Source organism: Callospermophilus lateralis, chromosome 15, assembly GCF_048772815.1.
Source record: "Callospermophilus lateralis isolate mCalLat2 chromosome 15, mCalLat2.hap1, whole genome shotgun sequence".
NCBI classification, from domain to species: Eukaryota; Metazoa; Chordata; class Mammalia; order Rodentia; family Sciuridae; genus Callospermophilus; species Callospermophilus lateralis.
In genome coordinates this window covers 69,285,783-69,310,390 of record NC_135319.1, presented here as the reverse complement: position 1 = coordinate 69,310,390, position 24,608 = coordinate 69,285,783, and the positions used below count along the sequence as shown (strand labels likewise).

General features: G+C 41.4%; 1 protein-coding gene across 1 annotated transcript in view; it reads left to right on the top strand.

Moving 5' to 3' along the window:
• Nucleotides 1-23,897, top strand: part of Arl3 (ARF like GTPase 3) — a 40,882-nt gene extending 16,985 nt beyond the window's left edge. The window contains exons 4-6 of the mRNA XM_076834809.1: nucleotides 11,109-11,159; nucleotides 13,055-13,240; nucleotides 23,631-23,897. Of these exons, the coding sequence (XP_076690924.1) occupies nucleotides 11,109-11,159; nucleotides 13,055-13,240; nucleotides 23,631-23,678 (285 nt within the window). The 3' untranslated portion in view covers nucleotides 23,679-23,897. The remainder of the gene's footprint in view (nucleotides 1-11,108; nucleotides 11,160-13,054; nucleotides 13,241-23,630) is intronic.
• The last annotated feature ends 711 nt before the right edge of the window (nucleotides 23,898-24,608 follow it).

Here is a 24,608-nt window from a genome sequence, read left to right as displayed (position 1 = left end):
AGAAAGGTACCTGAATGAATGAAATGGATCTTGTTATGAATGGATTCTGACATCAGGCAGAATGTGGAGTTATTTAACTTCTAAATTCCATTCCAACTCTAAGGTTCTGTGGTTTTGTTATTGTGGTCAAGTCCAAGGGCTTGCTGATTCCTTCTATAAAGTGAAGAGATTGTCTACTTCATGTTGGGAGAGTGATATGAGAAGTGAATTCATTCACTCCCTGTCATTCTTAAATGAAGAATGTCAAAATATAAAATCTTCCCACCATCAACAAACATATTTGAGGTACTGAGATGGGTTTCACATAGGTTCTTCATGTTACTAGCCCTCTGTGAAGGGAGTTCCAGCTATTCCTGATATCAAGTTAAAGGTTTAAATGGATGAGAGGAAAACCATGAGAAACATGCATCCATTCATTTATCTATGTTTTCAACCATTTATTCCTCCCAAATGTATTATATACCTTCTAGGAGAATGAAAGAGAAATATTGAGTAAGAAGAAAAATTTTTCTTTAAGATAAAAAGATAGCCAGGTTCAGTGGTAACCTGTAATCCCAGCAGCTTAGGAGGCTGAGGCAGGAGGATTGCAAGTTCAAAACCAGCTTTAGCAATTTAGCAAGGTCCTCAGCAACTTAGTGAGACCCTGTCTTAAAATAAAAAATAAAAATGACTGGGGAAGTCAGATGCTTTCCAGCATAGCAAAAATGAACCACTGGAATTTGAAATTAAAATAAAAGTATTACTTATCAGCCCACAAAATGAAATACTTAATCAGAAATCTAACAAAATATGTACAGGATCTATATGAGGAAAATTTAAAAACTGGTAAAAGAAAATCTTTGCCTGTCATGTGTTCAGTCCTCAACAGAGAAGTAAACAAATAAATAAATAAATAGAGAAATATTCCATGTTCATGGATAGGAAGATTCAATATTGCTAAAATATCAATTATACCCAAATTTATAGAATTGATGCAATTCAAATCAAAATTTCAGCAAATTATTTTGGAGATATTGATAAACTGATTTCAAAGCTTATATGGAAAAACAAAAAGTCCAGAGAGCCAGTATGGTACTGAAGAAGAAAAAAACTAGAGTTTTAACACTACCCAACTTAAAGATTTACTGTAAAGTGAGAATAATCAAGACAACACATATCAAAGAAAAATAGACAAATTGATCTGTGGAACAGAAGAGAGAATCCAAAAATAGACCCACAGGAATATAGTCAACTGAATTTGACAAAGAAGTAAGACAATTCATTGGAAGAAGGATGATATTTTTCTGCAAATGGTGCTAGAACAATGGAACATCCACATTCCAAAAAAAAAAAAAGAGGAATCTAACACTTCTAGAAGATAACATATGAGAACATCTAGGTGACCTTGGGTTTGGGTGGTGAGGTTTCAGATACACCAAAAGCACAGTCCAGGCTGGGGATGTGGCTCAAGTGGTAGCACGCTCGCCTGGCATGCGTGCGGCCTGGGTTCGATCCTCAGCACCACATACAGACAAAGATGTTGTGTCCGCCAAAAACTGAAAAATAAATATTTTAAAAAATTCTTTCTCTCTCTCTCTCTCTCTCTCTCTCTCTCTCTCTCTCTCTCTCTCTCTCTCTGTTTAAAATAAAATAAAATAAAATAAAAAAGCACAGTCCATGAAAGAAAAAGTTAAGTTGGGCTTTATTAGAATTTTAAACTTTTGCTCTATAAATGATAATATTGAGCATATGAAAGGGCCCTGGGTTCAATCCCCAGTACCACCACCAAAAAAGGGGAGGGGACATTGCTAAGAAAATGAAGAATCAAGTGACAGATTAGAAGAAAAGATTTCTAAAACACGTATCTAGGGGCTGGGGATGTAGCTCAGTGGTAGAGCATCTGTCCACTGGGTTAGATCCTCAGTACCACATAAAAATAAATAAATATATTTATTTATAACTAAAAAAAATTAAAAATATATCTAATCTAATAACGGACTTATATCCAAAATATACAGAGAACTCAATTTCAACAATAAAAAAACCTGATTTAAAATATGGGCGAAAGATCTGAACACACACCTCACCAAAGAAGATCTATAGATAGCAGAAAAGCATATGAAAATACACTCCGTATCATATGTCATTAGGGAATTGCAAATTAAAACAATGAGAAAATGAAAATAAAGGCTGGGGTTGTGGCTCAGTGACAGAGCACTCTCCTCGCACATACGAGACCCTGGGTTCAATCCTCAGCACCACATAAAAATAAATAAATAAAATAAAGGTATTGTGTCCAACTACAACTAAAACAATAAATATTAAAAAGAGAGAAAAAAATAAAAATAAAATAACAGTGAGATTGCTACTAAAAGGGCTAAAATCCAAAAATTAGACAATACTGAATACGGTGGGGACAAGGAACTGAGGGAATTTTTTTTTTTTTTTTTTAAGCCAGGAATTGAACTCGTAGGCACTTGAGTTCATTTATTTAGAGAAGGGTCTCACTGAGTTGCTTAGTACCTCCTGTTAGCTGAGGCTGGCTTTGAACTTGTTATATCCCTGACGATGGTGGTGCCTGGCTTGGGAATTCTCCATCATCACTGGTGGGAATGCAAAATGGTACAACCACTTTGGGAAACAGTTGGTAGTTTTTGTTTTGTTTTGTTTTTTAATATATTTTTAGTTGTAGATGGACACAATATCTTTATTTTATTTGTCTATTTTTTTACGTGGTGCCAGGTATTGAACCCAGTGTCTCACACATGCTAAGGCAAGCGCTCTACCACTGAGCCAAAACCCCAGCCCCCCAGTCGGTAGTTTCTTTAAAAGCTAACCAAAGTCTTACCATACAATTCAGTAGTACTCCAAAGTATCTACCCAATTAGTTGAAAACTTGTGTTCCATACAAAATCCCGCATATGAATAGTTATAGTAGCTTTATTCCTGATTGCCAAAAACTAGATGTAACCAAGATGTCCTTTAATAGGGGAGTGGATAAGCAAGCTTTGGTATACCTGTTTAATGCAGTATTATTTAGTGATAAAAAGAAATGAGTTGTCAAGCTACAAAGAGACACAGAGAAACCTTAAATATGTATTGTTTTTTTAAAAAGATACATACTCTATATTTCCAGCTATATGACATGTGTGCGCATGCACGCTGTAGATTGAACCTAGGACCTTGTGCATGCTAGGCGAACACTTTACTACTGACCTACATCCCCAGTCCTTTGTGACATTTTAAAAAATCAAACCTATAGAAATTTATAAATGTCTTTACTTAGTAAAAGATCAGTGGTTACCAGAGGTTTGAAGAAGGGAGGGGAGAGATGAATAGGTGACATATAAGGGATTTTCAGGGTGGGGAAAGTATTTTGTATAAAATTGTTATAATGGTTATATGTTATTGCAGTGCTGAGGATCGAACCTCAGTCGATGCTAGGCAAGCATGCTACCACTGAGCTACACACACTTTAAAGCACAAAGAATGAACCTAGTGTTTCAGTATCCGTTCGTTAATTATACTGAAAGAATCACACTAATGCAAGATGTTGCTAGGGGAAAGTGGGGCTGTGGGTAGAGGTGGACTAGATATATAGAACTCAATTGAGTGCTACCTACTCAATTATTCTATAAATCTAAAACTATGCTAAAAAATGAAGTGTTGATTTTTTTTTTAAAGTATAGATTCCCTTTTCCTTTTTGAATCAGAGAGTTGGGTTAAAGCTGGGCATGGTGGCACACACCTATAATCCCAGCAGTTTGGGAGGCTGAGACAGGAGAATCACAAGTTCAAAGCCAGCCTCAGCAACTGCAAGGCGCTAAGCAACTCAGTGAGACCCTGTCTCTAAATAAAATACAAAATAGGGCCGGGGATGTGGCTCAGTGGTCAAGTACCCGAGTTCAATATCTGGCACCAAAAAACAAAAAAAAAGCTGGGTTAAAGCAGGTATCTAAGAAAAAGAGCATTCCTATCTCTTCATCTGCTAGATTTAAGTACTTTGAAAGAAATACCCAAAGAGGAGCCATATTTAAGGACTGTGGTGATTGTGAAGCTCCATAGGAAGTCTCAGGAACCTGTGGTCTACAGGTAAGGGTAATTTTAAATCATTGGCTCTCACATCTTGAGAGAAGACCAAAAGGTGGTTTAATATGACTCTGGATCCCACATTCTTGTTTGTTAAGAGTGCCAGAAATTATCGTACCATTCAGCACAAAGTAGTTCAGAACAACCCTAAAGAAGCTTCCTTCAGTCATATAACCAACTAGTACAAGGTAATATTTTGGGTTGAGATCAACTTTTCATTATTTCCCAGAGCCATTTGAGATTAAACAGTTGTTAGAAGCAGCTGAGTCCCCAGGGTGAGAGTCTAAGGCCTTGGGAGCCCCAGCTCTTTGTGCCAGTGTTGTGGTAGCCTGGAGTAGCAGTGTTGATGGGCTGTTTGTTTGTGTTTAATAGTCTTCCATTATTGGTTGAAAAAGACCGATTACACTCCACTCCACCCTGCTAGAAGAGCAGGATTGAGGCTTGACACATTTTGTTACCTAGTTAAGTCTCTTCAATTCTCTCTGGAGTGCCGTGAAAAAATCTTGCTTTAGAGCAGGGATGGCCACATTGATCCTGCCTGCCTCCTGTTTTGGTATAGCCTGAGAGCTAAAATGGCTTTTACTTTTTTTTTTTTTTTTTTAAAGAGAGAGTGAGAGAGGAGAGAGAGAGAGAGAGAATTTTTTGATATTTATTTTTTAGTTATCGGCGGACACAACATCTTTGTTTGTACGTGGTGCTGAGAATCGAACCCGGGCCGCGCGCATGCCAGGCGAGCGCGCTACCACTTGAGCCACATCCCCAGCCCATGGCTTTTACATTTTTAAGTGGTTGAAAAAAATATTAAAAGAATAATATTTTGTGACACATGAAAACTATATGAAATTCAAATTTCGATGGAACGCAGCCACACGCATCTGTTTACAGATTGCCTTTGGTTGCTTTCTCACTGCAATAGCAGCGTTCAGAAGTTGCAAATAAGATTGTATGGGCCACAAAACCTAAAATATTTACTACTGACTTCTGACAGAAAAAATTTACCTGCCCTTGCTTTAGAGCATGCAGTGACTCTTTAATGATTTAAGAGTCAGAGCAACTCCTGAGAGTGCCAGAGTTACTCCCTGGGAACTTGACCCTGAGAACATCTGACTTCAGCTTTAATAGTTTGGGGGAAGTGACTAAGAAATAGAACTTGAAGTATGATAGAAAGGAGAGGATAAAAGTATCTTCCAGTTTTCCTTAGGCCAGGAATGATAATAGCCTTTTGTACTCCTCCCCCCCCCCCTCTCTCTCTCTCTCTCTCTCTCTCTTAATATTTTTAGTTGTAGATGGACACAATACCTTTCTTTATTTATTTATGTGGTATTGAAGAATCAAACCCAGTGCCTCACATATGCTAGGCAAGTACTCTACCACTGAGCCGAAACCTCAGCCCCAATAACAGCCTTTCTCTCTCTCTTTCTTTATTTTTATTTGTTCTGATTGGTTATACATGACAGCAGAATGCATTTTGACTCATTGTACACAAATGGAGCACAGCTTTTCATTTCTCTGGTTGTACACAAAGTAGAGTCACACCATTCATGCAATCATACATGTACATAGAGTAATAATGTTCCTCTCCTTCCACCATCCTTTCCACCCCCACACCCCGTCCTTCCCCTCACTCCCCTCTGTCCAATCCAAAGTTTCTCCATTCTTTCCTTTCCCACCCCCATTATGGATCAGCATCCACTTTTCAGAAAAAACATTTGGCCTTTTAATAGATAAAAATACATGATAAGGCTTGGGGTGTGGCTTTGTGGTAGAGTGCTTGCCTAGCATGTGGTGAGACCTGGATTTGATCCACAACACCAGAAAAGAAAAAAAAAAGATGGTAGCTAGGTGTATTGACATACCTGCAATCCCAACTACTCAGGGAGGCCAAGGCAGAAGCATTGCAAGTTTAAGACCAGCCTCAGCAATTAAGACCCCTGGTTCCAATCTCCAGTACTGAAAAAAAAGGGGGGAGGGTAATATTTTTTCAAGTTACATTCATGTTATTACTATACTCCACTTACATTATTATCAGTTTTGTATTTAAACTTAATTTAATTTAAACAAAGTAACTTTGTCATCATTTCCATATGGAAAGTAGAAGTCAAATGAGATGGACCTCAAACACTTTTTTTTTTTTTTGAGAAAAAAAAAAAAGAGAGAAAGTTTACTGCTTTGCTAGCAAAAGAGAACCACAGGGGACTCCTGTCCCAAAGGCTGTGATTCTGCCCATCCACTGGAACAGGGGGGTTTAAAGAGGTGACTCAAAGGTTACATTCCATGTGTTCTCTGTTGGAGTTGTAATTCACTTGTTAGTTTGGGAGATAATCATTTCTGAGATCTCCCGGTACCACCCCCAAAGTCTGGATTACTTCATTTCTACGGTGGATGTATACTCAAGGACAGATAAATCTGTCTAACCTGGGGAAGAAAGGTAATCCTGTTTCCCCTGAGATTAGGGAGGGGGAAAGATTAGGGAGGAGTAGGGATAGAATAAGAAACATGTCCATTTTAAAAATAAATTGTAGTAGCAGAGCAGCAAGGGCTACATTCAAAGCATAAAGTGAACCACTGTGTCATTTCCCACTGTCAATCTCTACATTCCATTTCTATGGAAAAATGAGCAACACCATCTCCAGACTGCTTCCTGCTGAAAGGGAGGAGAAATTGGGGGAAGTAACCCAAAAATCCTTGTTCTCTATCAGGTGAAGTTTGAAAATAAGATTGTATGGGCCACAAAACCTAAAATATTTACTACTGACTTCTGACAGAAGAAATTTACCTGCCCTTGCTTTAGAGCTTGCAGTGACTCATTCAGCATCAGAGCAGTCCAGAGGTCCACAGTGACAGATGGCTGGTGACTGGAGAAGGTATATATAGGACAGGGATCATGCTAAGACAACAATAAGCAAGACAGCAAAGCATTATTTTTCTTTCAAACACCTTTTAAAATATTATAGGCATCTACGGGGCTCAGTGGCACATGCCTGTAATCCCAGGCTCAGGAGGCTGACACAGGAGGATTGAGAGTTCAAAGCCAGCCTCAGCACTAAGCAACTCAGTGAGACCCTGCCTCTAAATAAAATATAAAATAGGGCTGGGGATGCGGCTCAATGGTCAAATTTTCCTGAGTTCAATCCCCGGTACCAAAAAAGAAATGAGAATAATAATATAGGCATCTCATTATTTCCATAATACTGCTTGGACACATTAACACTGCTAGGGAGTAGAAAGAACAGCGGTGATCAAAAACCACAAGTTATGCAGCCACCTTGAATCAGTTTCATTCCCCTGTTAGACTTCAGCTCAAGATAGGGTAGAAAACCACATTCTCCAGCCACCTCTCCGCCCTGCCTATTCCCGGTGGAGAAATACTGAGGAGCAATGAAATGACCAAAAGGTGGCAGCAGGAGGGAGGAGGAGCAGAAGCAGGAGGAGAAACAAAGGACCCTCCCTTCAGTCTCTGCAGGAGCCAGAGTTGCCTGAACTTCATCAAGGGAAAAACCTCTTCCTTTAGGTCTTCCTTCCACAACCAAAAGAGAATTTCAGAGCACCTGCCAAAAGAGATGTGAAAGACTGCCTAAAGCATTATTCAAAGGCCGGTGGGAACCTTGCTTTACAATAGTTTTATCACTTGATATTTGAAGGTCTTTATTGTTTTAAAACCAGTCAGAGGAGTGTTTAACTTTCTCTGATACCTTCTGGTTAAAAACCAAGAATTTTTTATTAATTATTAATAAAGTCAAATTATTAATTAAGTTTGTTTATAGATTTTTTTTTAATTCTGGAGGTTTTTTGGCATGATTAAATTAACCAGTACCTATTCTGTTAAATAATAGCAACAATATCTCTCCTCATCTTTAGTTGATGTTCAGAAGGAAACACACCTGTGTGGAAAAAATGGGGTGGGTGAAGCCTGAGAAGGACCCTGAAAAGAGCATGCCACCAACAGAGCACATTTGTGAGGGTTGAGCCCAGGGAGCCCTGCCCTGGAGCTACATCCCCAGCCCTTTTGCACCCCCCTCCTTTTTTTTTTTTTTGAAGAGAGGATCTTGCTCTAATCTGTAATCCTCCTGCCTCAGCCTCCTGAATCCCTGGGATTAGGGTGGTGCCATCATGCCTAGCCTCACTTGGCCCTTAAGAAACAAAAGGAGCAGTTGTTTTATAGACTTAAACCTAGTATTATTATTTAGTGATTTTCAAATTTCATGAAAGTTACTTAGAAAAATGCTAATTGAGAGGAAGAATTTGTGTGCAGTTTGGGAAAATTCTTCTTTTGAATCTGATAATAAAACTATTACCTGAAAAGCTTCATGTCAGAGCAATAAATAGCAAATGATTATTGAGTGGAAATGAAAGCCTTCTCATTAGCCTTCAGTCCCTGGGCTCTCGAGCATTTGATCATCCTCTCCACTATTGAAACTCCCTCTCATCTCTCTCTCCCTGCTGTTTTTTATCATATCAGATGAGCTCCACCCCCCACACCTTTATTCAGATCCTTGGCTCCCAGCACATCTGTCCCCTGCTTTGTCACTCCTGTCTTGCTCAGTGACCTGCACACCATCTCTAGACAGTCCTCTGATCCCAAAACTCTCCCAGCAATTACCTGGCCCTCCTTGCTCCCTCTCATCTTCCTGAGTGTTGCTACCGTGGAGATCACCCACACTTCCACGTAATTCTAGTTGGTCTTCTGTGTTGAAGTCCCCTCTCCCATTGCGTCCTTCTTTCCACACCTGTGTTTATGCTAAGCCCATTTCTTTTAAAATGTGATTTACCATCAAGCACAGTGGCGTACACCTGTAATCCCAGCAACTCAGGAGGTGGAGGGATGTGGCTCAAGCGGTAGCATGCTCGCCTGGAATGGTGCGGCCCGGGTTCAATCCTCAGCACCACATACAGACAAAGATGTTGTGCCCACTGATAACTAAAAAATAAATATTAAAATTCTCTCTCTCTCTCTCTACCTCTCTCTACTTCTCTCTCTTTAAAAAAAAAAAAAATTTAGTATCTCTAGGTTCAGTCCTCAGTACTGTAAGAAAAAATATGAGTCCATAGTGTTACACGAGACCCTAGGTTCAGTTCCCTGCATCATAAAATAAATAGATAAGTTAATTAACTAATTATGATCCCCACTGGTATAAACGAAACTATCACCATGATCTGCATAGTGGCTTATGAGACAGAACATCAAATTTTAGGTATCTGGTATACACAATCCATTGATGCGTTTATTGACATTGAGTTAGCAATATTAACAGCAATAATAATATGGGCCGCCAGAAAAATATATTGAAATCAAATATATTCATCCTTTTTCCTGTGATTTTTCAAGTAGAAACTTAGGCTATTATTGGAAAAAAAAAAAAAAAGACTGAACTTGGTTCCTGATATATTATTTACCATTAGAGAGTAAATGAAAAAGCATTAAGAAAGGAATTTTTTTTCCTAAAGGAGTGAATTTTTTTCCAAATTCAGTGTAGCACAGAATTTGATTTGCATACAAAATGCCTACGTGCATTGCCATATATCAATTTTTGTAATTTAAGGCATATAATAGTGAGAGTGGAAGATTGGTTTTTGTTTTTAATTGAATATGCTCTTTTAAAGAACATTTCTATTATATCATTAATTTGATAATAATTTTAAATTATTTTTAAAGAAAGTCTGAAAAATTGATAATTTTTAGATTAGCAACTGGGAAAACATTTAATCATTTAGTTAGAAAAAAGACTACAAAATTGTATCTCTAATTTTCTTTTTTAATTTTCATATGAAGGAAGATTAGAAGGGAACCTTCCATAGAAAATTAAAATAGTTGGGAGCTATAGTTATAGGTGATCTCTTTTAATATTTATTTTTTACTTATAGGTGAACACAATGTCTTTATTTTACTTTATGTGGTGCTGAGGATTGAACCCAGTGCCTCACGCATGCTAGGCAAGCACTCCACCTCTGAGCTACAACCCCAGCCCCAATTTTTCTTTCTTTTTTGTCTTTTTGTCTTTTTTTCTCTTATTGTCATAGGACAATATTTATGCAATATCTAAAGTTCTGGCATTGGTGGGGGGAGCTGATATTTATAATTTATCATGAATCTCAAAATTTCTCTTTCTTCTGGCAAAGGCTTTGCCTTACTATTTCAATCCTGACCTTCGAGCAGCCTGGGAAACATGAGAATAAGAGGAGATCACTGTGTCTTCTCTGTCTGACTCCAAAGTCAGCATATAGTTAACTCTCTACAAGTGTTGCTTTCCAAGTGATGATATTTGAGGAATATAGGATTGTAAATGCCTAAAATACCATCCCTTCCATTCTGACAATTGGGAACACAGCACCACAGCCTGGTTAAGAGCAACTGTGGACTTCACTGTCAGTGGATGCTTGAGTATGGATCCTAATATTGTCAGGTGCCAGATGTAATCTGGAAAAGTTACTGAACTCCTTTTGGCTTGGCTGCTTTTTTTGTTGTTGTTGTTTTGTTTTGTGCTAAATATTGAACTCAGGGACACTTCGTCTCTGAGCTACATTCCCATAGCCCTTTTTATTTTTTTGTTATGAGAAAGGATCTCGCTAAGTTGATAAGGGTCTTACTAAATTGCTGAAGCTGGCCTCAAAATCACAATCCTCCTGCTTCAGTCTCCCGAGTCACTGGGCTTATAGGCATGTGTCACCATACCTGGAAGGGCTTAAGTTTCTTTATGTATGAAGTGAAAATAATGAAATCTATTTCATCCAGTTGTTCAGTAGATTAATAGGAGAAGCAGGTCTAGGAAGAATGGCTAGTAACATATCAAAGGCCTACTAAATGTATTTCTTTTTATCCCCCTTGGCTTTCCTGACTTCCTAGACCTTGGAGCCTTTCTGGAGGTCTTTTGGGGCATCCTCAATTCATTAATTATCTGATTAATTTGCTTTCATAGATGAGGTGACAATTGCTAGTTGATTTCTGTAAACTGTGATTGGGGAGCATGTGCTCCTTTTGTAGAAGTTACCCCATGTTTTTTCATCTCTGCTTACTGAAGTAACCTTCTTCTTTTCCTTTACAGATATATGTAATTGACAGTGCAGACAGAAAAAGATTTGAAGAGACGGGTCAGGTAAGTAATTCTTCTGTTGAGATATTTCCCAAATAACTGGGTATTCATTAATCCACTTTGTAAATGTGGGAGAGTGAGGGAGTTATTTTTTGTTTAACCTTTATAATTCAAACAAGACAGTCATTCTGGCAAGCAGGCAGAAATATCAGCTGTCTAAAAAGAAATTCATTAAGAGTCCTTTAAACAATTTTTTAAAATTTAAGCCTTTGAGCTTTAATCAAATTGAATATACAAGATATAAACAAATGGAACTTAGCACCATGCCCAAAAGGTCTTCTGGTTTCTTCCCAGGCCATGTGGAAATGAACCCAGAGGAGCAATGCACTCAGCATTTCTGTTTACTTTTTTTTTTTTTTTTTTTTTGTGGTGCTGGGGATTGAACCCAGGGCCTTATGCATGTGAGGCAAGCACTCTACCAACTGAGTTCTATCCCCAGCCCTTCTGTTTACATTTTTTAATACCTACCAGGGATAACTCACAAATACAAAAGAATGGAAGGAAACATACAAGCCAAAATTAAGCTGCTTTTGTTTTCAAGCTAGGAGATAAGATAAACTTCGAACCCAAATATGGCTTCACATATAGCTTGAATGTCACATGATTACATGATGTGATTTGTGAACATGGTTTTACATAGAAAGAAAAGAGCATAGATCATTTATCCAAAGTGGATTCACTGAAGCAAGGGGTGGAGTGGACCTCTTGGGAGAAGTGTGCTTAGATATTGCTGTCTTTGGCCTGTGTTCTAAACTATGACAGGTGGACTTCCAAAGGCAGTGGTCCCCATATTTATCTTCCTTTTCCTTTTTTTTCTTTTTTTTATGTTTTTGAAGTTATAGATGGACAGCATGCCTTTATTTTATTTTTATTTATTTATTTATTTATTTTTATTGTGGTGCTGAGGATCGAACCTAGTGCCTCACATGTGCAAGGCAGGCGCTCTGCCACTGAGCTATAGCCCCAGCCCCTGTCTTCCTTTTTCTTAGAAAGTTTGTTGAGAACTCTCCAGACTCCTGGAGACAGTCCATTTCCCTTCTATATCCTGATGATTTCTGGATCATCACTCAGGAGAACCAATGCTACACATGAGCTTAGAGGTGAAAAGGATCCTATATATTCATCTGCCTTTTGAGCCATACAGTATTTTTTGGAACCCTAAGCATTTAAAGTAGCTAAAATGTGGGTTTATTGGGGGGAAAGGGTGAGGCCTCTCATTTAACTAGCTGTACACCCTCTATTGTACTTACTGCAGACAGAATTAATACACAGTTTAGACAACGGCCTATAACCTAAAAACCAGGGACCTTGCCAGATGGACCAATAAAGTTATCTTAGGATGTGGGTTTGATGAAGTGTCATGCATGTGCATGCATGTTTTGGAGATAGAGATTGATGAAACAATTATAATCTCTACTTGTCATCTTCAGTTTTCAGTTCACACACACGCATTCATATATGTATACCTGCATTAAAAGTTGTTTGCAGGCTGGGATTATAGCTTAGTAAGTAGTACAGTGCCTGCTTAGCACATGCAAGACCCTGGGATCAATCTTCAGAAAAGAAGTTGGATAAATTTTAAATCTCTAGCCACTACTGATAGTCTCCCTTGAATAATGTTTCTCAAGATATGATCTATCATTCACCTATAGCAGAGTCACCTGGGGGGGTTGTTAAAGATGCAGATTCTCAAGTGCTGGCTCAGACTTTCCAAAGTCAGAATCCTTGGGTTAAGGCCCAGAGATCCGCTGGGACACCTTTCTAGCTTAAGCCTGAGAATCACTGCCCTTGAAAGTTGCTAGTTGATCAGCTTTGATTCATTTTTTGCAATTAGATGCTGAAGCTTAATTACCATAGATTTCATTTCTCTCTCTTCCTCCCTTCCCCAAATGATCCAGGAACTAGCTGAATTACTAGAGGAAGAAAAGCTGAGTTGTGTGCCAGTGCTCATCTTTGCTAATAAGCAGGATTTGCTCACAGCGGCCCCTGCCTCTGAAATTGCGGAGGGACTGAACCTGCACACCATCCGTGACCGAGTCTGGCAGATCCAGTCTTGCTCAGCTCTCACGGGAGAGGGCGTTCAGGTGAGACTACAGGAAGGCTTGGTCCCCTGGCAACATGGCGACCAACCAAGGGGGTTTGTCTCATTGGTTGGGGTGACCTAGATAGAAAAAAAACATGAAACAAATACCCTTTGATCAGCAGATAAACCATTTTAGGATGTAAAGGGTGTGGAGGAGATTGGCTCTTTTCTAGCCAGCAACTAGTCAGATAACCATGAAGTGTTCCAAGAAAGCCATAAGTAAACACCCCACATGCAACAAGCTTTCCTCATTGGGTGGGCAGCCAGAACAGGACTGTGAAGATTATTTCTAACTCTAGAATTCTTTGATGATTTCATTGGGGTTCTGTGTTGTGTCTAATATTGTACATGCTGAAAACCTGTCCTCCTATAGTGATGGCCGTCGGGCTAGTCATCCTTGAAGTGTTTTTGCTTTTTCTCTTGGTTCCCTCCCCTGCCCTCAGGCTTGGTGTCTATTTCCTGCTTCTGCAGAATGAAAACCCCATGCTTCGTACTAAGGAATTGTATAGCAGGAAAGCAGGCTCCCCTCATTTAATATTAATTTAGGGCAGAACAGTTATATCTCAGACACCCAGGAGGCTATATCCTGCAAGAGAGATAAGCAGTTTCAACTCTCTAGCTTTATACTAAGCAGCCTCAAATCAGTTGACACACTAGAGTCCACCCTCCAGGACAACTACTTGTTCTGAAACTCAAGTGTCCCCGACAGGCCTCATTTTAAATATGTGGTATACTTGCCAGGATGCCAGAGTGCTGTGGGACTGGACCCTACTGCTGTAGGATGCTGAGGGGCTTCTTCTCTCGTTGTCATAGGGCACATGTCTCTCTCTAATGGCATGAGCAGTTTGCTTCTCTCTGAACTTGGTGTTGGGGTGCAAACTTGAGATTTGATTCTTAACCGTTGTTCTACGGCCTCTTTCCATTTCCCTTCTAATATTCTTTGTCCCTCTCTTCTTCTAAGACATTTGATACTAATTTGTCTTAAAATGGCCTGGCTGCTTTTATCCTAAGCAGATAATCACTTCCTAGAATTATCTCAGTCCTGTCATGTTTGTGGCCTGGTTTTATTTTTGTTGTTGTTGTTGTTAATTGTGTGGGGTTTTTTTCCTTTTTTTTTTTTTTTTATTGTTGTTGTTCCAAGGATTGAACCCAGGTCACCTAACCACTGAGATGCATTCCAAGCCTTTCTTTTTTATATTTTATTTAGAGACAGGGTCTTGCTAAGTTGCTTAGAATCTTGCTAAGTTGCCAAGGCTACTCATGGTGAACTCAAGATTCTCTGCCTCAGCCTCCTGAGCCACTGGATTATAGGCGTGCACCACCGTACCCAGATTTCCTTTTTTTTTTTACAAACAAGAGCCAAGGTGTTTTGGCTCCTAGACCTGAGGGAAAGCCATTCCACACAAAGGAAGTGCCCCTCTACAGGCCACTGTGCTTGCACCCCAAAAACTCTTCATGCACATGAGTGTGTTGGGGGCCTCTTTAGTGGTCTGAGATTACCTTAGCTGCAACCCCAAAATGGGTTCTGGAGCTCTATGGGTTTCTGTGGGGTTTGGGGGAATTGGCTTTTTTATTTGGAGTTGCGTTTTTTGTTTGTTTCATTTTGTTTAGTCTTACTTATTTTCTTTCTGTCTGCCCAGATTCTGATTGTGAAAGTAATATATTCTCACTGTTAATTATAAAGCATATAAAGTTGAAAAGGGAGGGCTGGAGGCTGGGGTTATGGCTCAGTGGTAGAGCACTTGCCTAATATTTGGGAGGCACAAGTTTGACTTTGATCCTCAGTACCACATAAAAATAAATAAAGGAATGGTGTCCATCTACAACTGAAAATATTTTTTTAAAAAAAGTGGAGGGGAGGGCTGGGGGTGTAGCTCAGTGATAGTGTACTTCCCTGGCACGTGCAAGACCCTGGGTTCCATCCCCAGCACCACACACACACACACAAAAAGCAGCCATCACCTTCGTTGAAACAGTCCTGGGCGTCATGAAAACCTAGAGGCCTAGTCCTGTAGCTACTTTCTTGCATTTCTAGAAAATGATCCAGCAAGAGGACTCTGCCTCTCTAAATGGTTCAGAACACAAAATTAGAAAGTTGAGAACATCCTGAGATTGGGGGCTATAAAGATGGGGCTAAAGAAAAGAAATATATTTTGGGTGCCTACTCATTAGAAAGTAGATTACAGCTCTGTAATCTTTTCTCTTGGCCAGAGTGGTGAGAGGATGAAATAGCAAAGCCAGAATTAACAGTGAGGCTCCTGTTTCTTCAGTCAGCCTTAGGCATGTAAAAAGGAGAACTAGAGTGATCTAGAGTCACAGCAGTGGCATTAAAGTCAAGGACACTGCCTCAGAGGAGCCTGCTGGAGGAGAGGGAGCTCCTGCGTCCCAACCCCCACCCACACTCCAGTCAGGATGGAGCTGTGTGCTCCTGGCTGTGGAACTACCATAGACATGTCATGCCCTTTACAGGGTCCATTTGTCCTTCTTCCCTCCCTCCCTCCCTCCCTCTCTCCCTCCTTTCCTTCCTTCTTCCTTTTTCTTTCTTCTCCTTCTCACAGTGCTAGGGGTCAACCCAGGACCTCTCCTGTGCTAGGCAAGCACTGTGCCCCTGAGCTGTATATCCCCAGGCCGCTTTACAGGATCCTTAGGTCAAGAAGGAAGCAGCTAGCCACTAGACAGTGAGAGGATGGGGGCAGGGGTTGCACAGAAGGGACATAAAATGGACCAGTTTGAATAAAGTGAGTTTATTGTGTATAGTTTGATTTTGGTAAGAAAGTTCTCCGATCAGAGGCCTTCGGCAACCAGGCTCACAGGAAGTGATATTCAAGAGAGATCTAGCAAAGAACTATGAGCAAAAAAAATAATGATTTTGTATGGAGGAGAAATAGTTTGAAGGTCACTTAATTAGTTTAGTAGATAGTACCATGGTGTATAGAATTGGGTAGTTAAGACTGGGATTTCAAGGTTAATGAGATTAGATTATGGTTAATAGAATGATATAAATTTAGAGAATTTAACCATTATTTGAAATGGGTTATTTAATAAAAATGTTAATTAAGAAGGGAATCTGCTGTCTATTGTCCTTTAATGGTAACCTTTGGGGACCAGAGAAAGGTCATGGATTTTTTTTCTTTGGAAACACTCTTCAATATGAGGCACTGATTGACCATGTCCCTCCCTCAGGTAATGCCTCTGACTTAAGCTCTTGTCCACTCAGCCATTTTCTTGGTTTTTCACTTTTAAAAGAATCACTTAAATGGAATCCTTTTCAGCATTGCATCATTGAAGTACAGGCCTTTAATGATTTTTATTAATAAGGATTAAAGGGCTGGGGATGCGGCTCAAGCAGTAGCGCGCTCGCCTGGCATGCGTGCGGCCCGGGTTCGATCCTCAGCATCACATACAAACAAAGATGTTGTGTCCGCTGAAAACTAAAAAATAAATATTAAAATTCCCTCTCTCTAAAAAGAAAAAAAATTTAAAAATTTTAAAAAGGATTAAAATATTCCTAAAAATTAAAGACTTAACTAGAAAAATGCCTGTAAGATGTAATTGTTTGGGGTTCACTCTTAGGTACTGTGTAATAATTATCAAAATATTCTAAATTTCAATTTGTCCTCCTTATCCTATCCTACCTCCCCAGTAATGATCAGATGCTCAGTAGGTTGGTCAGGTAACATTGGGCACCACAGCTCTTTGTTGTTGTTTTGGTACTAGGGATTGAAGTCAGGGACTCTCAACCACAGAGACACTTCCCCAGCCCTATTTTGTATTTTATTTAGAGACAAGGTCTCACTGAGTTGCTTAGCACTTCACTCTTGCTGAGGCTGCCTTTGAACTCAAGATCCTCCTGCCTCAGCCTCCCAAGCCAATGGCCCCCAAGCCCTGCTTGGGAACCACAGTTCTAATGAACCTGAAGAAAAATATAGGAAATTAAAAAAAAAAAAAAAAAAAAAACTAAAATCTGGAATTTATGTTCAAGTTGCAGGTGTTAAAAGATAGCATTTACTAGGTATGGTGGTGCACACCTGTAATCCCAGCAAAAGGCTGAAGCAAGAGGATTGCAAGTTCAAGGCCAGCCCGGGCAACTTATAGAAACCCTGTCTCAGAATAAAAAATAAAAAGGCCTGGGGATGTAGCTTAGTGGTTTAGCATCTCTGGGTTCAATAACCATTACCACAAAAGAAAAAAAAAAAAAAAGACAGCAATTCTGTTTGCATTTTTTCTTTTTCTTTTTTTTTTTTTTTTTTTTTTGTGTGTGTGTGTGTGTAATCAACATGTATCTGGGAGATTTGTCTCATACTAAAACATTGACAGGACCCCCAGGTGGGCAAGTCAGGGGAACAGGCACATATCTGCTAGATGGTGTGCTCAGCCCTCTATGAACTAAGCAGTAGATCACTTCTCATTAGTTGAGTGATTAAACACATGATCTGAGATCACGGAAGTTGGTGACTCCTGGGATGGATTTTAGGGTCTTGTTCCACCTGACATTCCCAAAGGAGATGTAGTCTTTACAAAGTGAGTAATACAGTGTTGTTCAACATCCCCACACTGGGTGGGGACATTGGCTTTTGAGGGCATTGAGAACAGCTGGAACAGGTCTGTCTTTGCCTGATTGATGGTGAGAGGAGGCCAGCCCGTCATGTAATTAAAGCAGGTTTTCATGGGAAGCTGTCAAGAGCAGAGAACAGGTAAACGGCACAAGGTGCTGGAAGAGAACATCAATCTTTAAAGTTCTGTCCTACTGAGAGGCCCATAGTCCAGAGGCGTGATCAGGAGAGACCCAGTTATGTCAAGTAGATGAAGGCAGGAAATGGAGGAACTGAAAAATGTCTCAAGGGATAACCTAAAACTCCCTCCCCAGACTCCCTTATAAACCCGGAAGAAGCCACCTCTGGATACCCTGGAGGCCACACCTTGCCGCTAGGGCCTCTCCCAGGATATAGCATTTAACACCAGCACTATGTTCTCTTCTTTTCCCATGGATATTTAGAAAATAGTGAACAAAAGATCTGGCTTAGAGCCAGGAAAAAGGTATCAAGAAGTCCATCCCTCTTCCACCTGCAGACCTAAGTTTGAACCCCTAACCACAGCTGTTCTTGCTATTGTAGTTTGAGGTGTTTGAAGGTATTTTCTGTATAAAGCACTGTGTGTGTGTGTGTGTGTATGCACATGTGTGTGCATATGTACATGTGAAATTAAAATTATCCTGGCTTTGGATTTCCTTTCAAGGCAGAGACCAGCAGTCTTAAACTGGCTTCTAGCCTTAGTCATTGCACTTAGTCCTGTACCAATGGCTTTGAGCTAGCAGAATTTAATGTCTCCTGGTGCTGTTTTCCAGACCACCCCCTCATTCCCACCTTTTCATTTTATATCTATCCCCTGTTCCCCTCATCTGTCTCTGAGCAGGAGTGATGATCCAGGTGATAGCCGTCTTCCAGCTGCCTCCCTTCCGCAGCTAGTGTCACTTGCCATCTGAATGCAGAGGTGCGATGGCTTCAGTCAGCCCCACAGATGAGCCCTGGTCCTTCACTAGCCCAGTTTCTTGGCTTTGCTTCTTTTTCCTTGATCTAGGAGACTTTTCCCTAATATGCCAACAGAATTTCATGGGTTTTGTTTGTTTTTGGTGCTAAGGATCAAACCCAGGGCCTCATGTATGCACATGCTCTACCACTGAGCTACACCCCAACCCTGAATTTTGATATTTAAAAAAATGACATACTACTTCTTTGTAGGCCTGGCATCAGTTGTTGCCATCTCCAGGTGTACGTGGAGCTGCTTATCTGTGAGTCAGAGCTCAGGTTTATTTTTAAATTTTCAAACCTTTCTGTAGAGTAAGAAAGCAAGCTCAGGACACCTGCTTTTGCATCCTCCCTGGTGTGGTGCCCTTTGTCACTAGAAAAATATTAATAGGAAGCAATATTTTATGTATGCTGCATCCAGCTGCTCCTTGACCCTGGGGGCCTGATGGCACAATGGGACAGGCTACATTGCTCAGCAAGGGTTTGAGCTCCTCATCATCTCAAAGCAATTACTAAAGTGACCACATAACCAGCATGGCTTTAAAAACCAGGTCCATCCAACCATGGCTGCCACTGCTTCCTTCCAACCATCCAGCAGTGATGGATGCTCTGGACTGAGATCAAATTAAAAAGAAGAGTGCAGTCAGAGACCACCCCTCCCATAGAAAGAAGCAGTGTGCCTTGGGGCTGGGATTGTGGCTCAGTGTGCTTGCCTAGCATGCGCAAGGCACTGGGTTCAATCCTCAGCACCACATAAATATAAAATAAAGATATTGTGTCCATCTGAAACTTAAAAATAAATATTTTTTAAAAAAAGAAAGAAGCAGTGTGCCTTAAATCCTGGGACAGGGCTGGGGATGTGGCTCAAGTGGTAGCGCGCTTGCCTGGCATACGTACAGCCCGGGTTTGATCCTCAGCACCACATACAAACAAAGATGTTGTGTCCGCCAAAAACTAACTAAATAAATAAATAAATATTTTTAAAAAATCCTGGGACACAGGAATTGGTGATTAGTAGGTTTCCACCCTCATAGTTAGGGATAGCCTTCTATTTCTCCCAGTGCTTATAGTGGAGAACAATATTGTGACATGGAGAAATTTATTTCCTTTCCATGAGGCTGGGGCTCAGTATTTGAGGTTCTGTCTCTCTCTTTAATTTCTATTATTGAATTCAAGCCAGTCAATTTAAATTCAGTTTCAGCAAGAAACTAGTCAGGAGAAAATGCAATGGAAAAAGAAAGGGTGGACTATTCTTGCCAAAGATTGTCTCCCAATTGGGTGCAGTGGTGCTCACCTATAATCTCAGCTACTCCTGAGGCTGAGACAGGAGGATCACAAGTTCGAGGCCAACCTTGAAAATTTAGCAAGGTGGTGTCTCAAAAAAGTAAATAAATAAAAGGGTTGGGAATGTAGGTCTGTTGTAGAGTGCCCCTGTGTTTATTCCCCATTAACCCCCTCCCCCAAAAAAGATTATATCCCCATAGTGAAGATCAAATGTGCAGGAAATTGGTCAAACCAGTTTTTTAACAATAAAGGGTTAACTATTAAACCTGTGAGTTCATTTCCTTCTTTGGAGGCAGAGAGAAGCCTACTTCAAGTAAGCAATCATCTTTTCTCAGTTGTCTGTCTTACAGAAACAAGAGTCTTGCCAGGTGAAAGTAGGAGTGGCGTGGGACATTTGCTTAAAAATGTAAGAAGCCCGGGCACAGTGGCACATGCCTGTAATCCTAGTGTCTCTGGAGGCTGAGACAGGAGGATCAAAGCCAGCCTCAGCAACTGAGAGGTGCTAAGCAACTCAATGAGACCTTGTCTCTAAATAAGATACAAGGGCTGGAGTTGTGACTCAGTAGTACAGCGCTTGCCTAGCATGTGTGAGGGACCGGGTTCAATTTTCAGCACCACATATAAACAAATAAAAATAAAGGTCCTCAACAACCCCCCCAATTTTTTTTTTAATAAATAAATAAAATACAAAATAGAGCTGGAGATGTAGCTCAGTAGTCAAGTGCCCCTGAGTTCAATCCCTGGTACCAAAAAAAAAAAGAACAAATGAAAAAAAAAATGTAAGGAACAGAAGTTTCCTCTGCTTGCAGTTATGTTGTTTCTAAATGTAGTTTCCACTGGAGGGGATGTTCTAGGAGGGTAATTAATATGCCAGGATCACCTGCCCCTTCCACAGGCCTAGATGCTGGCATCCCAGGAGTCTTGAGAGTTCTGTGGCCAGGAACAGCCTGTGGCGCCTTCACAGCATCAGCAGAGTTGTACAGGGTGTCTCCAGGCCCCCTGGCCTCTGTATTCTGCTGAAGCCATGAGGAAGAAAACACTAGCTGCCCGTTCCCCTTCAGGGTGCCACCCAGCTCCTCGCCAAGCTGGAGGCAGAGCCCTTGCCTTGACCCAGAGTCACAGAGAATTAGTAAGTGTTCAAGAGCAGGGATGCGGCCAGCCGGAGCCAGGCTGCCTGGCTTCACGGTTCACCTCTGCCCCAGACAACTCTGGTCTTCATTTCCTCATCTGAAGTATGGAAATAATAACAGCACCCACTTCACAGGGTTGTTACAAGGATTAATTTAAAAGATACAAATTGTTAACTGTAGGCCAGACACCATGCCAGCTTCGGGGGACACCACATCAAGCAAGTCCCATGTGGACGCTCCCCTTGGGGATCTTGGACAACACTATTATCTTTCCTTTCCAGTGGTCTCCTTGACAAAGCTTGCCCCAGTATGATTTATGAGGTATTGTCACCTGAATTGTTGACTGTCACCTCCCACCTCCAACTCTAACAAACACTTTGGATCAAAGGGCCTCCCCAAGCCCAGGGCAGCCACAGGGCTTTACCTCCATTAAGACTTGGGTACTTCCCACGCTCCTCCAGCTTTAGAGGGTAGCAGTGGGGGCCCTGGGGCCTGAGGTCAGCGGGTGCTGGCTTGAGAGCGCCCTCTGTTGGCGACACTGAGGCCACACAGGCCTCACCATTGCAGGTCCTTAGACATCTGGAGAACACTGCCCCTCAGCAGGGCTTGCCCTTTAAACCCTGCTCCACCTCCACAGCGGATGCCCAGGGCAAGGCTCCCTCACCCTCTACCTTCTCTTTTGAGTCCCTGCAGCTGAGTAAATATTTTCCTATCTCTTTGCCTGCACTCATGTTCAGTTACTTATAATAAAGGAAACCCCCTCCTTCATCAGCCATTAAAAAAAAAAAAAAAAAAAAAAGATGAAGCGGTATTCATATCATGTGGGGACACTGTTCTTGATTCTCGGAGCAGCTGGTCTGATCCAACGTGGCGAGTGTCTGTAGAGGAGAGGGTATTGCGGCTCCTGAAGATGGAAATGCTGCGCAAGTGCTGAGCTGTTCAGCTTTGGAGGCAAGAGAAGATGGTTATCATATCCATGCCTCTTGTATTTGTAAAATCTTTTTTTGTCTCCTGGCAGGTGATCTTTTTTTTTTTTTCCTGGAAACCAATTAGCTACTAAAATTAAACATGCTTCTCTTTAAATTAATCCTTTCCATAAAATGGTCTTAAAATTGGCCTCCGTGTTTCAGAGTGTGCAGCTGACCCAGTTGTGATTAGAGACGAGTCTGCCTTGTGCCCACTCTGCATTCCTCCACCTGCCCCACCGTGGCCAGGTGCTCTCACCTTGGGGCTTTCAGCCCTGGCCAGCCTTGTCTTGGCAAAGGCCGTAAGGTTTGCTCATGTTATCTGGTTCTCCTGCCCAAGTGTTCTGATGGCAACTGGAGTTTTAATCACTGTAAATGCAGGTGACAGTGAGATTAGCCAGGAGAGAGGATGCCTGCTGGTTGTTTTGCAGTGATGTATTGTTTATGGGATTAATGTTCCCAATGGCCAAGGGTGTCAGCTGATATTTATTACTGTAAGCTGTCTCAGCCGTTCAGGTTCAGCAGTTAGATCCATGGCCACAGGAAATGCGGGCTCGGGGTGTCATGTCGGCCTGATAAGCACAAATGTGTGGGATCCAGATTCGGGAAGGGGATTCATTGCAGGGGCCGCCTTGGATTTTGTTCAGGGCTTGGAAGGGAACTCCCTCCCCACACTCCTGAAGGTCAGAGAGCCTCTGGGGAAGGGGAGCGCGTCCAGGTATGGCTCCAGAGGGGGTGGAAAAGGAGGTCATGTCTGACAGGCCTGGCATCCATGAGGAATTGTGCTGCCTGCCAGGTGGCTGTAGGCATTGTGTGGTTTACCTAGGTCCCTCTCCAGCCTTCTGAGAGAGGACACTTTCAAGGTCAGTGTGCCTTTAAGGAAACCTTCTCTCTAGTCCCTCAGCTGGGTAGAGCTTAAAGGTACAAGAAGCAGGCCCTTTTAAGCCTATCTGTAGTGCAGCAAGAAGAGAAATAAATGCACATTGCCCCCGAGTGTGTCTAGGAACACATACTGCAGAGGGTTTGTTTTTCCAAAAAGAAATTTAATTTAACCCAAGTGTACACTGTCACACTGTAAACATACCGGGGCACCAGAAGGGTGGCTTATTGAATTTAATGCCCTAGAAAGGTCAGCTTTTAGAAAAAGCCAAAAATGGCTGGAATCTTTCCTGATAGCTCCTTAATCAGGCCTGGATCCAGGCAGATGTGTTTATTTTTTCAGAGGGAGTTCCTGAGGACCCATCTGAAGTTCAGATGCTGGGTCCTCCCCCTCCCATCTCCCTCCTGTGCCCTCAGAGACCTCCCTGCTCCTCCCCAGGAAGTCACTGTCCCTGGTCATCCAGGTGGGCCCCTGGGGCAAGCCTAGAGTTGGTAGTCCCCTGGAGGGAGGACAGATGTCCCCTGCCCTTCCCTTCTCTCCCCTCCCAAGGCTGGAGCCTGCGGGCCTTGCCTGAAACTAACACTCTCTTTCTCTCTTTCTCTCAAAGGATGGCATGAACTGGGTCTGCAAAAATGTCAATGCAAAGAAGAAATAAAATCTAGACGAATGGAGACGGAGGAGCTGCAGGAACCGAGTTGGGTCCTGAAAAACACTGATTTGCTGCTTTCTGACCAAATGTTTTTCCATCTGTGTACAGCTACAGCTGTTTGAAGAGAGGGAACAACACAGTTTAAAAAGAATCCCCATCCCAGCAGTAGATTTAACTGATCTCTGAGGTTCAGTATCATTTTTCAAATAAAGGAATTATATTATTTCCTCTGCATAATTGAAATAGTATTAAATGTCTCAAAGCACATGATTAGAAAATGAGATCTTTTAAATGAGCAAGAGATTGCATTGCAGTTTAGACAATTCCAGTGGGCTTTTTTTCTTTAAAAAAAAAAAAAAAAGATAAGAAAAAGAGGAAGAAGCTGCTTATGCTGAGTTAATTTATTTACTGACCTGTCCTTCCCCCGGCCCACCCCCACCCTTGTGGTCGGGAAGCATAGTGTTAGCTGGTGCTGGTTGGTGATTTCTGCCATCGCCAACTGAGCCAGGGTTTTAGTCTGTCCAGCAGACTGAATCGGGGAGGGGGAAGGACAGCAGATGATTAAACCATCTTGTCATGCAGGTGGGAAACTGTATGTAATCTTCACCCTTTGGACAGGAAAAAAAATCCTTGCAGACAAGTCACTACAGAAACATACCCCAGCCCCCGCCCCAAGTCAGCCACACGGGGAAGCAAATTCTTATGACTTTTGACTGTAATGACATCTGGAATGTAAGGAGAGGTGGGAGGTTTAATTCCAGAAAAATTACAAGGTCCTTAAAAAGCCCTCACATCAAGGGCTCAGGCTAGCGTAAACAGGCTTTCTCCAGTTCAGTGGAGCAGTGAGCAGCCGACTCTGAGATTAGCTGGCTTCTCCATGGCCCTCCTATAGAAGGGATTTCTAAAGCTCAAAGAATTCTGTGTTTAAATGATCAC